This window comes from Mobula birostris, chromosome 6 (assembly GCF_030028105.1).
Source record: "Mobula birostris isolate sMobBir1 chromosome 6, sMobBir1.hap1, whole genome shotgun sequence".
NCBI classification, from domain to species: domain Eukaryota; kingdom Metazoa; phylum Chordata; class Chondrichthyes; order Myliobatiformes; family Myliobatidae; genus Mobula; species Mobula birostris.
The window spans coordinates 147,683,358-147,698,872 of record NC_092375.1 but is presented as its reverse complement, the minus strand read 5'-3'; the positions used below and the strand labels follow the sequence as shown (position 1 = coordinate 147,698,872).

At 39.7% G+C, this 15,515-nt stretch overlaps 1 protein-coding gene across 5 annotated transcripts in view; it reads right to left on the bottom strand.

Annotated features, from left to right (window-relative positions):
• Positions 1-15,515, bottom strand: part of rab5b (RAB5B, member RAS oncogene family) — a 54,836-nt gene that overhangs the window by 16,871 nt on the left and 22,450 nt on the right. For all 5 annotated transcript variants that reach the window (XM_072261579.1, XM_072261581.1, XM_072261580.1 and 2 more), the window contains one exon: positions 4,017-4,271. In XM_072261579.1, the coding sequence (XP_072117680.1) occupies positions 4,017-4,176 (160 nt within the window). In that variant the 5' untranslated portion in view covers positions 4,177-4,271. The remainder of the gene's footprint in view (positions 1-4,016; positions 4,272-15,515) is intronic.

Here is a 15,515-nt window from a genome sequence, read left to right as displayed (position 1 = left end):
GCATTCCACGCACCCACCACTCTGTGTTAAAAACTTACTCCTGACATCCCCTCGGTACGTATTTCCAAGCACTTTAAAACTATGCCCCCTCGTGTTAGCCAGGGATGAAGTTTTTCCTCTGCATTTTCACTGTACTTTTCTCCACCACCTTTTTTTTTTGATATCCAGCTGAGTAGACTTGGGATTTTGACAGTATTTGTATCACTACCACTCAAATCCTGCTTGAGTTCATTTCCTTGTAATTGTTTCATCCACACTAATCTAAGGCTTTCTTCAACACTTACTACTGTCTTTATTAATTTATCCCTTCATTTTGTTTTAGAACTGCACCACCTTTCCATGCTCAATCCACAGAATTCCACAGCTTTGTAGGGAATGTTTTTTTTATATAGCAACACCTTAACTGAAATACCTATTAATTAGGATTATTAAAGGCTCAATATCTTAGTGAAGTAGAGTTGTCTGTTCAGGACAAGAATGAAATTTCCACCTAATAGCTGATATCTAATCCAAGTGATGCCTCAGTATATTAATGTTAAGAAATCTTGTTAACTACTTATTAATTCAAATTTCCTTTACCTCTTACAATCTACTAACTTTTGAAATTTAAATCTTGGAGATTCTCATTTACAATATTCTCAAAGTAATAGAGCTGTGTAGTATAGAAACAGGCCCTTCAGTCCATCTCATCCAAGCTTCCCATAATATCTATCTGCACTGATCTGTTTTGCCAGCATTAGACTTGTATTCCCCTACTCCTTTCCCATCTAAATACCCTTTACATATTGTAACTTTATCTGCCTCCTCCCGCAGTTCATTGCAAATAACAATTATGTCATGTATAGGACCCTTTGAGGGAAAAAACTGCCTCTCAGATCTCTCCCCTCTCACCTTCAACCAATGCCTCTTACTCTAGACTCCTTTCCTTTAGGAAAACCTACCTTATCTTACTGACAAGTACATCCAGTAAGTGTTACCTGGAATCGTTGCCCTGAATGGTGGAACAGGCGGAATGCAAACTGGGAGTTACATCTCCTATTTCACATATGATGGTACTATGAACAGAAATGGAGTGATTAAAAACCGCACCAGTGAGTTGAGGACAGAAACGTCTTCTCAGAATGCTGACATTAAAAGCCACGATGGGTATTGAAATGTTGCTGAAAGTAGCAGAATCAGCATGGATGATCCATTGAATATAGAAGCAAGAGAGGTGACCTTTGTTCTTATGGGTGTGAAGGCAAGAGGCAATCACATCAAGACACTAAGGTGGTACTGAAAACTGTCAAGGAGCCAGTAAACCACAGTGAAAGAGAATTCTCCATTAAGGAATTTGGAAGACATATCACAAACAATATGATAGAAGATATAATTTTCAGAATACAAGCAAAAGAGAGAAGAATTGGGAGATTAGAAAAGTTCTTGTGCAAGCCAGATTAAGAAAAAGCATAGGATGGAATAGCTTATGAAGCCAATAACAACATACATTGAGTTTGAATAGATGCTGACTCATAGATTACTCAAAGAAATGCAGATGGAAAAGCTGAGGAAGAGAATAACAGGTTTGAAGATGTAACTTGTCAAGAGGAATCAAGAGTGGAAATCAGAAACAAAATTAATATAACATTCTACCTCAGGCAACAGCAGAATATTGTAGCTCTGTAATTAAAATTCTAGTAAAAAGTGAGAGAACTAAGAAGAACCAGAGCCAAGAATTTTCAACATACACATAAACAGACGGTAGTGGCTAGGGCACGTTTTCCATTTCCTTTTTATGAAGGAAACAAGAACAATTAATGGAAAAGTGGGCAATGATGGCGGTTAGAAATTGGCTTCACCACAATCAAAGAGCATAGTATTCTCAAGCTGTCAATGGGGTGTACAGTGTGGTATGGAATAAATGAGTAGCACAATTAGACATCCACACTGGAAATAACATGGCCACGGCCAGGAAATTGAAAGCTATCAAAGTAGAGGAGGGTGTCTACTTTACAGAAGAATGAGGTTGAAAGGGATAATATATAAGCCACGGTGGAATGGCAGAGCAGACTCAATTCTGCTCCTCTATCTTATGTCAGAAGTCAAAGATGTATTCGGAAAGAGGAAGAAAAAAAGTATCTGAGAAAGAAACAGGCCAGCTCCTTGATGCAAACAAAGGCTGAAACAACAAACTCATAGTAGACAGAAATCAGTTCTGATGGTGCCCTTGTCTTAATGCATTAATTCTTTCTCTTTACAACTGGGTATGCTTAATATTTCTGGTATTTTCTGGTTCTGTTTCAGATTAATAGCATTTTTTTTTGTTTTTAGACTGCAAGAAGCTTTCTATTTATGGACCATGGGAAGGAGGTAAGGTAGAGTTCTGTAGAATTCATACTATATGGAATTGCAAACCAACGGGAAATGACTCAAGTAGCTGTTCAGCAATGATGGCTTAATGATAGCCAGTGGGGTCATGATTCTGAAATAAATAACTAACTTTTAATATTCTCATGTCTTTTAAACAAGCAACATGCCCATTCATTCCCTGAGGAATAATGACAATATTTGTGTTGTATCCAAAAGAACCAGAATCAGGTTTATTATCACTGGCATGTTTCGTGAAATTTGTTAACTTGGCAGCAGCAGTACAATAATAATAAAGAAAGAAAAAAATAAATAAGTAAATCAGTTACAGTAAAAAATATATAGAATAGCTTAAAAATTGTGCAAAAACAGAAATAATATATGTTTTTAAAAAGTGACTTAGTGTTCATAGGTTCAATGTCCATTTAGGAATCGTATGGCAGAGGGGAAGAAAGAAATGTGACGGGGAAAGATAAAGGTATCACAGTTGAAAAGACATTGAGGCAGCAAAAATTATACATTTGGTTGTTCTGAATGATGAAACCTGAAAAGGCACAATAGGTCACAAGGCAAAGGCCAGATGGAAAAGGAATTTAAATAAACAAGAATGTTTATAACTCTCTCCCAGCTAAGGAAAAAGGTGCAAAGTCATAAGGAAGTCATACTAATTCTCAAACCAACACAAAATTCACTGAAGTTGAAGATTCAGACAGAAATTTAAAATGAAAACCAAGTGCTGGAAACATTTAGTGATCACACAAGAGAAACAGATCAATGTTTCATCAGAACTGGAAAAGTGTTTTAAGCTGGAATAAATGGGGGAGATGGAAATAGGGGAGGCCATTGGGAAAACAAAGAGAATAGAGCTGAGACAATGGTTGTTTGGGTGACACAATACTTTAAGAGACATCTAACTAAACGATGAGAGAGAACAAGACAAAAGAACATACTGGAACAGTGAGGGGCAGTTGGAAATATGAAAAAAAGAAAATGCTGGAAGAAAACAGTTCAAACAGCATGTGTGCAGGGGAAAAAAAGTTAATATTCCAGCTGGATGACCTTACATCGGAATTGTCTGGTTCTGATACATAAGAAAAGATAGTGAGTAGCTTTGTAGATCAAATGAAGGGGTTCTGCAAAACTTTCATCTATAATGACATCCCCAAATTAGAGGAGATCATATCTTGCCTGCTGTTACAATACACTAGATTAGAAGTACAAGCAAGATGCTGCTGAGATTTAAAGATGGGACCATGTTCCATTATTCTAAGTTACTGCTCTATGGAAGATTTTGGCATATAGATGAGGAAGTGGTGGAAATATCATTAACTACAGATATTTCAGCCTTCTATTTCCTTATGCATGGTTTCTATCCCAAATCTACTAAATGAAACTCATATAAAGAAAAAGATCCTCCCCCTCCAGACGTATACAGTGCAATTCTACAGTGGAAAAACAACAATATCAAGTTGCTGATTGCAGTTGTCTGTCAATACCTTTGTATTCACCCCAGATCCAGTTCACTAAGACAACCTCTGGACAATAAATTGATGCTTGACTAGCCATATTATGATATATAGAACAAGAAAATTATCTTAAGGGCTATGGTATAAATCAGAAAGCATAGTTATAACTAATGGACACATTTATTCATTGTTCAAAAAACTTACCACCAATTGTTGTCTCTTGGAATTCGTCAAACTGGCCCTTGACAAAACGCAGAACTAAACTTGATTTCCCCACTGCCATATCTCCCAGTAGAACCAGCTTGAACTGGCAAATCTTTGTCTGACCTAGGCCATTTGGTCTTGAAGCTCCTCTGCTTGCCATGATTCCTTATGTATACCAGTTTCTGTTTCAGTGTCAATGAAACTTCAACCTCTCAATCATGAGAAGAAATCTGCTGTTCAGTGATCTCTTTACAACTGCAAAAGTAGAAAATTCAAGATTCAAGAACAAAATCAAATACATAAATTGAGACTCATATTTTGAAATATATAGACAAAGGTAAAAGTATTGAAAGATGTCCATGACCACAATTGCATTAGAATGTTAGTATCAATATGATTTATTTTATCTTCATAATGATAACCAAGTTGTTTTATATTGATTTTTTTTTACCTAAAAGTCAGTGTTGTAATTGCTCTCTTATTTAGTAAATAGTACGAGTTTACAATTAAACAAAAAAATGCAGTGTTATTTACTTTCCCTTAACCAGGTCAACTCACCCTTTAATTCATTCTATAGACTAGGATTATGCAAATCTTCAATATATGACCCACACAATTTTATCAAAATATATTTAATATATTATAGCTAAATCTAAGATTCATGCTCGCTAAACTTTGGCAAAATAACACACTTCAATTTAGTTTGAAAACTAATTGACAAATGTTTCAAAAATGTTATACAGGAAAATTAAAAGCACAATTTAGTTCATTTTAACAAAAAATGGAAAGGAAGCTTATACAACTTAATGCATCCAAGGGGGATTAAGAATGGACAAGCACTTACTTTAATAGTTACATTATTCTATCCTATGTGATACATAGGATATAATTATTATTCAATAGTTAGCTAACAAATTCAGAGCACACCTATGACTTTCAAAACCAGATAGATAGCAGTGAACAATCTCCAACTGGTAGAAATTTATTTTCAAGATATATTTTAGTCCAACTTCATATCTTAAATTAGCACTGTAAAAAGGCAATTAAATAATAAAATTCCTGAAATGATATTGTTGCATTTAAATACAAGTTCTTGAACTTCAATATTATTTCAAAAAACATAATTTTTATTTGTCTAATAAGACTAAGCGATCTTAATCCAAGCTACAATAAATCTCACTCTCGAAGATCATTTGCCTCAATGTGTTTGCAGATTGTCAAAGGTTCTAGTTTATTCGTGTGTAAAGAAATCGGGCTGATTCAAATTCAAGGTTTAAAGTTCATGTATTATCAGAGAATGTATAAATTATACAACCTTGAGATTTGTTTGCTTACAGTTAGCCAAAAGCAAGATACCCAACAGGACCCAATTAAAGAAAAAAAATAAGAGACCAACACCGGATGTGCAAGAGAAAGGAAAAAACAACACAAATCCTGCAAACAATTGAAGTGAACAATATTCCGAACTAAACTGAGTCGTCAGACCTGAACCCCGGAGCAGCCTGGAGTACGCCCAAAGCCCTACTCATCAGCCATCATATTCGAGGGCATGGAGCACGGAAGTCATAGACTCAGCACCACGGAGAGAAGAACGACCATTACGGAGACCGAGCAAATCGGATATTGCCTCAGATCCTGACACCCTGCCTTTTCAGTCTATCTGAACTGCTACTTAAATTGATCAAACAACGGAACAGCGAAAGGCTTTGGCGCTCTGGAGAGACGAGTGAACATCACAGAGAGCAAGCGAAATCGACTCTTGCCTCTGATCTTGGCCTGTGTTTAAATCATTTAAACATTAGATCATACCTCACACTAAGACCCGGCTACTGCGAATGGCTTGGGGCCTAGATTACGCCGCCCAACGACACACTCCAGGGCCCAGATTTCACCATTCAACCCGAAGCCGATCTCATGCTCTTCAAATCACTCAGCGCTCAGAGCAATCTAACCTTGCACCAGGGCCAGTTTTATAGCATCTAATCTCCTCTGCCCCGAATTCGCCTCTCAATGCTCAGAGCAATCCAAACTCGCACCCAGGGCAGTTGTATGGGCATTGGAACTCCACCTGCATCAATTCTACAACACAGCATCTTGGCTCATCCCCTGAACTCACCTCGCCAATGTTCAGCCATCACTGTTTACGACAATAATTTAGCACAATTTACTTCAGAAAAGGTGTTTTTAGTCAAATTTCTTGCCTTTTTAACTACCAGTGAGCTATCACACATGTTCAGTAGCACCATCTTAACCTCACTGACCAAGGTATACGGATTCCTGGATATCAAATTCAGCTATGTCATTAGGAAAAGCTTCAAAATGAAACAAATGCCTACATGTTATAAGGGAGAAAAAGTGGGAAAAAAAACAACTGCATCATTCCACTTCCAACACTTTGGTCTGATAAAAGGAGTGACTGGTACAGGCTTTGGAAATGACCAGAATCATTCATATTACTCCATCTAATGCCACGCAGATGAACAAACAAATTTTAATAACACAGGAACTGTGACAATTACAAAAAAGAACATTTAAGCAAATTATCCATTCATACCCAACAATTCAAACCTAACAAACTAATTACTTACTCCCCAATTTCAACACACAAAAAATGCAATATATTTCTCTTTATACCAGCTGAAGTTTGGCAAACATCATTCAGTATGCAGCCACAAACCAAACTTTTAGAGCAGGCAAATCGTACAGCAAAACAATTAACAACAAAACACAGTAAATGTTCAATTTTCAACTCAGCATTTTGCAGAATATTTAATATGATTTATCAGCCGAGAATTTTTTTGGAGCTATGTTCCAGAGGCAAATCCAGTTAATTATATTTGTTTCCCTGACCTTCATATCAAAAGTCTTTCCCTCTCAAAGTAGTTATGATAACCGCTCAGTAAGAGTAACAGGGAATTGTCCAATAGTAACCTTTATTATTGAAAAATAACCAAAAGGAACAAGGAAGAAGGCAAATTAGTCAATCAAATTAGTTTCAAAACAAAAATGATCCAGTTGAAATAAGAAACAAAGAGAAAAGGAGGAAGAAAACTTACTATTCTAATTATTCACCAATAGCAGGAAAAGACTTTTCCAAGAGATTTATTATGCTGTTAAAATGGCATCTGTGCTTTTTCCAGAATCAAGTCATTATCATAGACTTATATAGAACATAGAAATCTACAGCGCGTTACAGGTCCTTCGGCCCACAATGTGTAATCTACTCTAGAAACTGCCTAATACTTCCCTCCTGCATTGCCCTCTATTTTTCTAAGCTCCATGCACCTATCTAAGAATCTCTTAAAAGACCCTATTGTATCCAGCTCTACCACCATCGCTGGTAGTACATACCATGCACCCACCACTCTATGTGTGGAAAAACTTACCTGACACCCCTCCCATACCTACTTCCAAGCACCTTAAAACAATGCCCCCTCGTGTTGGCCATTTCAGCCCTGGGGAAAAGCCTCTGGCGATCCACACGATCAATGCCTCTCATCATCTTATACACCTCTATCAGGTCACCTCTCATCATTCATCACTCCGAGGAGAAAAGGCCAAGTTCACTCAACCTATTCTCATAAGGCACGCTCTCTGTGGTAAACCATATTAAATATGTTGTAACTGGGTTAACTGTCTGGACACGCCCCTCTGCTGACTACCCCTGTGGCTCCTCCCACAGATCCCTGAATAAAGGCGATTTTGCCACTGCTCCTCTTCCTCAGTCTGGGGCAGACACTCAGCATGGAGGACACGTTTTACTGTGAATAAAAGCTTTTCAGTATTTACCCTACTTCCAGTCTCTTGGAATTATTGATGGTGCATCACTCTCCAATCCAGGGAACATCCTTGTAAATCTCCTCTGCACTCTCTCTACAGTATCCACATCCTTCCTGTAGTGAGGTGACCAGAACTGAACACAGTATTCCAAGTGGGGTCTAACTAAGGTCTTATATAGTGTAACATTACCTCACGGTTCTTGAACTCAATCCCATGGCTGATGAAGGCCAACACACCAAACACCTTCTTAACAACACTGTCAACCTGTGCAGCAGCTTTGAGTGTCCTATCAACACAGATCCAGAGATTTTTCAGATCCACCACACTGCCAAGAATCTTACCATTAATATTATATTCTGTCTTCAAATTTGAACTACCAAAATGAACCATTTCATACTTATCTGGGTTGAACTCCATCTGCCACTTCTCAGTCCAGTTCTGCATCCTAACGATGTCCTGCTGTAACCTCTGATAACCCTCCACGCTATCCACAACACTCCCAACTTTTGTGTCATCAGCAAACTAACTAACCCACCCTTCTACTTCTTCATCCAGGTCATTTATTAAAAAAATCACAAAGAGGAGAGGTCCCAGAACAGATCCCTGCAGAACATCACTGGTCACTGAGCTCCACGCAGAATACAAACCAGACTTTGCCTTCTGTGGACAAGCCAATTTTGGATCCACAAAGCAAGGTCTCCCTGAATCCCATGCCTCCTTATTTTCTGAATGAGCCTGGCATGGGGAACTTTACCAAATGCCTTACTGAAATCCATATATACAGTACTACATCCACTGCTCTACCTTTATCAATGTGTTTTATTACGTCCTCAATAAATTCAATCAGGCTCATAAGGCATGACCTTCCCTTGATAAAGCCATGCTGACTATGCCAGATCAGATTGTATCTCTCCAAATGCTCATAAATCCTGCCTCTCAGGATGTTGCTCCAATAACTTGCCCACCGCTGAAGTCAGGCTCATTGGTCTGTAATTTACTAGGTTATCTCTACTCCCTTTCCTGAATAAGGAAACATTTGTAGTCTTCCAATCCTCAGGTGCTTCTCCCATTCATACTGATGATCGACAGAGGCTTAGCAATCTCCTCCCTCACTTCCTACAGTAGCCCGGGGTATATCTCATCCAGACCTGGCTACTTATCCAACTTAATGCTTTTCAAAAGCTCCAGCATATCCTTTCTTAATGTCTATACGCTCAAGCATTTCAGTCCACTGTAAGTCATCCCCACAATTGCCAAGGTCCTTGTCACTGGTGAATACTGAAGCAAAGTATTCATTAAGTACCTCCGTTACCTCCTCCGACTCCATGCACACGTTTCCAGTATCGCACCTGATTGGTCCTATTCTCACACGGCTCATCTTCTTGCTCTTCACATACTTGTCGAGTGCCTTAGGGTTTTCCTTAATCCTGCTCGCCAAGGCCTTCTCATGGCCCCTTCTAGCTTTCCTAATTTCATTCTTAACCTCCTTCCTGGCAACCTTGTAATTTTCCAGAGCTCTAACAGTACTGGTTTCTTAAACCTTTCGTAAGCTATTTTCTTCTTAACTAGATTTTCCACATCCCTTGTACACCATGCTTCTTTTACCCTACCATCCTTTTCCTGCCTCAATGGAACACACTTATGCAGAATGCATGCAAATGTTCCCTCAACATTTGCCATATTTCTTTCGAGCATTTTCCTGAGAACATCTGCTCCCAAGTTTCTGCCTAATAGTATCATAGTTCCCCCACTCCAACTAAATGTTTTCCCAAATTGTCTGCTTCTATCCCTCTCAGAGCTATGGTAAAGGAGATAGAGTTGTGATCACCACCTCCAAAATGCTTTCCCACCGAGACATCTGACACCTGACCAGGTTCATTTCCCATACCAGATCAAGTACAGCCTCTCCTCTAGCTAGCTTATCAACATATTACATCAGGAAACCACCCTGAGCACACCAAACAAACTCCACCCCATCCAAGCCCTTTGCTCTAAGGAGATGTCAGTCAATATTAGGAAAGTTAAAATTACCCATCCAGAATCTACCTCTCTATCTGCTCCTCGATGTCTCTACTACTATTAGGGTGTCTATAAAAAACACTCAATGGAGTTATTGTCCACTTTCTGTTTCTGATTTCCACACACACTGACTCAGTAGACAATCCCTCCATGACTTCCTCCTTTTCTGCAGCTGTGATACTATCCCTGATTAGCAATTCCACAATCCCACTTCTTTTGCATCCCTCCCTGTCCTTTTTGAAACGTCTAAAGCCCCGTACACTCAACAGCATTCCTGCCCGAGACATCCAAGTCTCTGTAATGGCCACAATTTCACAGTTCCACGTATTGATCCTTGCTCCAAGTTCATCCACCTGGTTTATGATACTCCTTGCATTGAAATACACACATCTCAAACTACCTGGCTATGTGCATCTTTGCTCTATCATCTGCCTCACAAACTCCCTACAAGCTGTCTCTACTTGTGCGCCAACTGCCCCATCCTCTGCCTTATCACTTTGGTTCCCACCCCTCTGCAAATTTCGTTTAAACCCTCCCCAATAGCACTAGCAAATGTCCATCTCAGGATATTGGTTCCCCTCCAGTTCAGGTGCAACCCATCCCACTTGTACAGGTCACCCCTTCACCAGAAAAGGTTCCAATGATCCAAGAACTTGGAACCCTGCCCCCTGCACCATCTCCTCAGCCACTCATTCATTTCTACTATCTCCTTGCTCTGTCCTTCCCTAGCTCGTTGCACTGGGAGTAATCTAGAGATTACCACCTTGGAGGTCCTGCTCTTCAGCCTCCTTCCTAACTCTCTAAACTTACTGCACAGACCTCTATCCCTCTCCTGACTACATCGTTGGCACCAGTATGTACCACCATCTCTGGCTGCGCACCCTCCCCTTCAATATTCTGCTACTGGTCAGAGACATCCTGGACCCTAGCACCCAGGAGGCAACACACTATCCTGGCATCTCTTTTGCTGCCGCACAATCTCCTATCTGTCCCCCTAACTATTGAGTCCTTTATGACTATTGCTCTGCCTGACTTCACCCTACCCTTCTGAGGTTCAGAACTAACCACAGTGCAATTAGTCTAGCCGCTGCTGCCTTGCCCAGATGGATCATCCCCCTCAGCAGTAGCCAAAGGGGTATACCCGTTGCTGAGGGGAATGGCCACGAGTCCTTCTCCCTTTTCTTTGTGTTCACCCATTTACTCCCTGAATTCTGCACTCTGGGTGCAACCACTTGCTCAAAAGTCTTATCTATCAATTGCTCTGCCTCCTGGATGATTATTTCAACCAACTCCAGCTTCTTAATGCGGTCTTTCAGAAGCTGGAGTTGGTTGAATTTCCCGCAGGTGTAGTCATCAGAGAGACCATCAGGTTCCATGAATTCCCACATCCTACAGGTGGAGCATTTCACTGCCATATCTGCCATCCTGTCTACACTGTACTATGAGCAACCAAGAGCAAATCAGCAAAAACAAAAGGAAAAACCAACCCTTCTTACCTGTTTCTTTGGCCTCAGCCTCCTGAATCAAAGCCTCTAAGTTCCCACTCTGACAATGGCCACTCTGCTAGACCTGCTCTCTCTTTTATGGTTTAAAAAATAAGAAAAACCCCCACGCAAGGAGAAACGACTCACCACTTCTGCTGGTACTCCGCCTGCCTTCCACTGATGCCTTTGACGCTTCCCATGCCTACACACTGGCTACAGTTTATAAAAAGAAACCCCACATAAGGAGAAAGAACTTACTAACTTTGGTGGTGCTCTGCCTGCCTTCCGCTGCCGCTGATGCCTCCCAATGTCATGAAATGTGTTGCTTTGTGGCAGTAGTACAGTGCAAGACATAAAAATTACTATATACATTACAAAATAAATAGTGCAAAATCAAGGAATGATGAAGTAGTGCTCATGGAATGTTCAAAAATCTGATGCGGGAGGGGAAGAAGATGCTCCTAATTATGGACAATTCTTATATTTTAATTTCTATACAATTTTTAGAGTTTAATGATAATTAAGTCATATAGGATTAGAGCAAAAGAGTAGGGTTGCAAAGGAAGGTTGATGAGGAGACCTAGCGGTTCAAGCCCACGATTCCCTGAAACCGGCAATACAGATGGACTGAGTGACATAAAAGCACATGACATTCTTGTCTTCACAGGTCATGGCATAGAGTTACCTTTAGAAAGCAATGGATAGACTACACTTGAAGTACTGCCTGCTATAGGAAGCATGTATTGTGCTGCAGGGAATCAGAGGCAATTCACCAAGATGTTCCCTGACTAGGAGGGCTTTAGTTCTGGGGAGAGACTGGACTTGTTTTCCTTAAGACAATAGAGACTGAAGGGTGAAATGATAGAGGTATATGAAATTATATCAAATGCAAGCTCCTGTAGTTTTAGGTGAGAGGAAGGAGTTTTGAAGGGGATTTGAAGGGTAAGTTTTTTTGTTTACATCGAGCAGTAGCTATCTAGAAATTGGTGATGGTGGAATCATATCGTTATCACTAATTCATACACTCAGTGGCCACTTTATTAGATCCCACCAAGTGTATGCTTGTAGTCTTCTGTTGTTATAACCCATCCATTTCAAGGTTTGATGTGTTGTGTGCTCAGAGGTGCTCTTCTGCAAAGCACTGTTGTAACAAGTGCTTATTTGAACTACCGTCACCTTCCTGTCAAGCTTGAACCAGTCAGGCCATTCTCCTCTGACCTCTCATTAAGAAGGCCCAAAAACTGCCGCACACTGGATGTTTTTTGCTTTTCATACTATCCTCTGTAAACACTAGAGAGTGTTGTGCATAAAAATCCAAGGAGATCAGTAGTTTCTGAGATCTTAAACCACTCCATCTAGCACTGACAAATGGTCAAAGTCACTTAGATCACATTTCTTCCCCATTCAGATGTTTGGTTTCAACAACAACAGAACCTCTTGACCATATCTGCATGCTTGGAAGTAGGTACAGAGACGATGTCAGGGGTAAGATTTTTTTTAAACGCGGAGAGCGATAAGTGCGGGGAATGGGTTGCTGGCGACGGTGGTGAAGGTGGATACGATAGGGTCTTTTAAGAGACTCCTGGAGAGGTACATGGAGCTTAGGAAAATAGAAGGCTATGGGTAACCCTAGGTAACTTTGAAAGTCAGTACGTATTCGGCACAGCATTGTGGGCCGAAGGACCTGTATTGTGCTGTAGGTTTTCTATGTTTCTATGCTTTTAGATACGGAGAAGCTACCAAACGATTGGTTGATTAGGTATTTGCATAATGAGCAGAAGTACAGTGGTCATTAAGTGCATTTCTTGAAATAGTCACTATGATTAAGAGAAATTTAGACAAGCAATTTAATAGGCAAGGTATAAAACAGTATGATCCTAACGCGAGTAAATGGACATTCCAATAATTCTTCCATTGTAAATTTCAAGATGATTGTCAATACCAAATTCTTCACAGTTCCTAATTTGTTCAAGTATCATTTCATTTTCACTCCCGGCCGTTTCTGAGACTTCCAAGGTTAAAATCACAGTGAGAAAAACGGTTTTGAATTATCTTACTGCTTATTACTTGCCAACTATCACTGACAAACATTACTGCTTTTTGAACACAAACACATGCAAGTGATGTTATTTAACAAATGTTCAATCTAAGCATAGTGTGGTGTCTAACAGTCAAACAACTTGCACACGACCGATCAATTAGAAACTGTTCGATAACAGTCTCCAGTCTCAATTAAGTGGCATAGTGCCCCAAATAAACTAAGGGAATCCTGGCAATTTTCTCTATTTGTTTTAGTTCTTTAAGAGTTGACCTGAATGAGTGGCTGCCCCGATTAACTAGAATCTAATGTATTTTGCTTATTAAAAAACTTCACTCAATGATGCATAAACTTCCAGTCTCTGTAAAAGAATAAATCAAAAGCAAGTAAGGAGAACTACTATTAAATTGTTCAAATTTTCCCTTTACTAGACAAACGCTTCACACTGAGGCCCTCCACTCTTCATGGTTGACTTCTGATATTGTGGCCTAGCTGCCTGCGTGATACGCAAGCCAGGGGAGCAGGATATGTATGGGCAAGTTGTTGCCTATGCACCAGGCTCCCCCTCTCCATACAGCTGATGAATCCAAAGGAATGGCAGAGACCGATACAGTTTGGCATCAGCAGTATTGCAGGGTTGCCAGTCAGCATTGAATTCAATGTAAGACTGCCTTAGGGACTCCAGCTCCGGATTTTTCCCTCAGGGTTCACTACCAAAACCTTCTCAATGAGTGTGTACGGAACGGGAACAACAAACATTTCTGTTTTCACCAATTTCTAGTTAAAATATGAAACACTTTGGTAGAATACATATTCTAATGCCAATTCCACTTGAATTTTGTTTGTTCCATATAAACTTGTTTTATTTAATGAAAAGAGTATGCAGTTCTGCTATAAGGGCTGCATTTTCTCACAGAAGCAATGCAGAAACCATTTCACAATTTGATATAACTAATTTCTTTTTGAAAATACTTTACATTTGGCATACCCTCCACATTCCATAAAGGGTAATTTAATGTGTTAGGGTCTCAACTTGCTTGTTCCAGAATTCTACGAAGCCAGAAGGCATCTACGGTACTTTTTTGAAAGAAGTTCATAATTTGCCTGTCATTATGAACAATATGCAGACTCTCTTCTAGAGCAAGGGTATGAAACTCAGTTTAGGTCACGGGCCGGATTGGGCAAAATGCGACTTCATGCGGGCTGGATCAGTTGTGTGCGCGTGTGCTCCCACAGTTTTCATTGCCTTCGTTTTTTCAACCTGCTCTCATGTGTCTCAGTCTCTGCTATAACTACAAAGTATTTCACTTCACGAATTTTGTTTCTTATGAAGAAGATTGTCTAGCAAGCATTATTTTTATGGTTGGTATTAACTTGCAATCGTAGGCTACAAGAAAGTTGTGATGAGAGAGAGAAAAAACGATGCTATTTTGGCTAAGATTGTTTTGGGAGCCACACCTTTTCCATTAATAAACCATTTGAAATTGAACATTAGCAGACACAAATGTAGACCTAATGAAACAAATTGTAAATGTAGGCTACACAACTGCACCTAATTTTTATTAGCCCGCTTCCAGCAATCAAACTCAAACAATGAACACAGTTAGCCTCTAATTTTTATTGAAATGATCATATGTACAATAATATAGTCAGAAAATAAATGAATCACAATATTATGACACTCAATATTTCATAATGCATTTTGTTTACATGTCGCAGTGCATCGAACAGTGTCACTCATTTTTCACTTGCTGCTTCCAGACACCTGACATCTCTTGGCTTTAACCAGCCTGTCAACATCAGGGACCAGTTTCCGGGCAGTTGTGATTTTCATAATGTTGTTTAGATGTCTGTGTGTCAGCTGCGAGCACAGTTTGGATTTGTCAATGTTCATTATGGAGAACGCCTGCTCACAGAGATATGTTGTCCCGAACATGCAAAGGATCTTTGAGGCAAAGTTTTTCATCTTGGGGTACATCGGTCCCAGGTATTGATAGAATGAGTCCAGACCCACAGTCTCAAATTTATATTTCAAAGCTGAGTTACACTGAATTTCAATTAGTTCCATTCGGAGCTCCCCCGGCACATCTGATGCTGCGTTGACGGCAAACGGTGAGCAAAATAGTGAGAATTCCTTCTCGAGCTGAGTGAAGACTTAGAAATGATTCTGAAACTCAC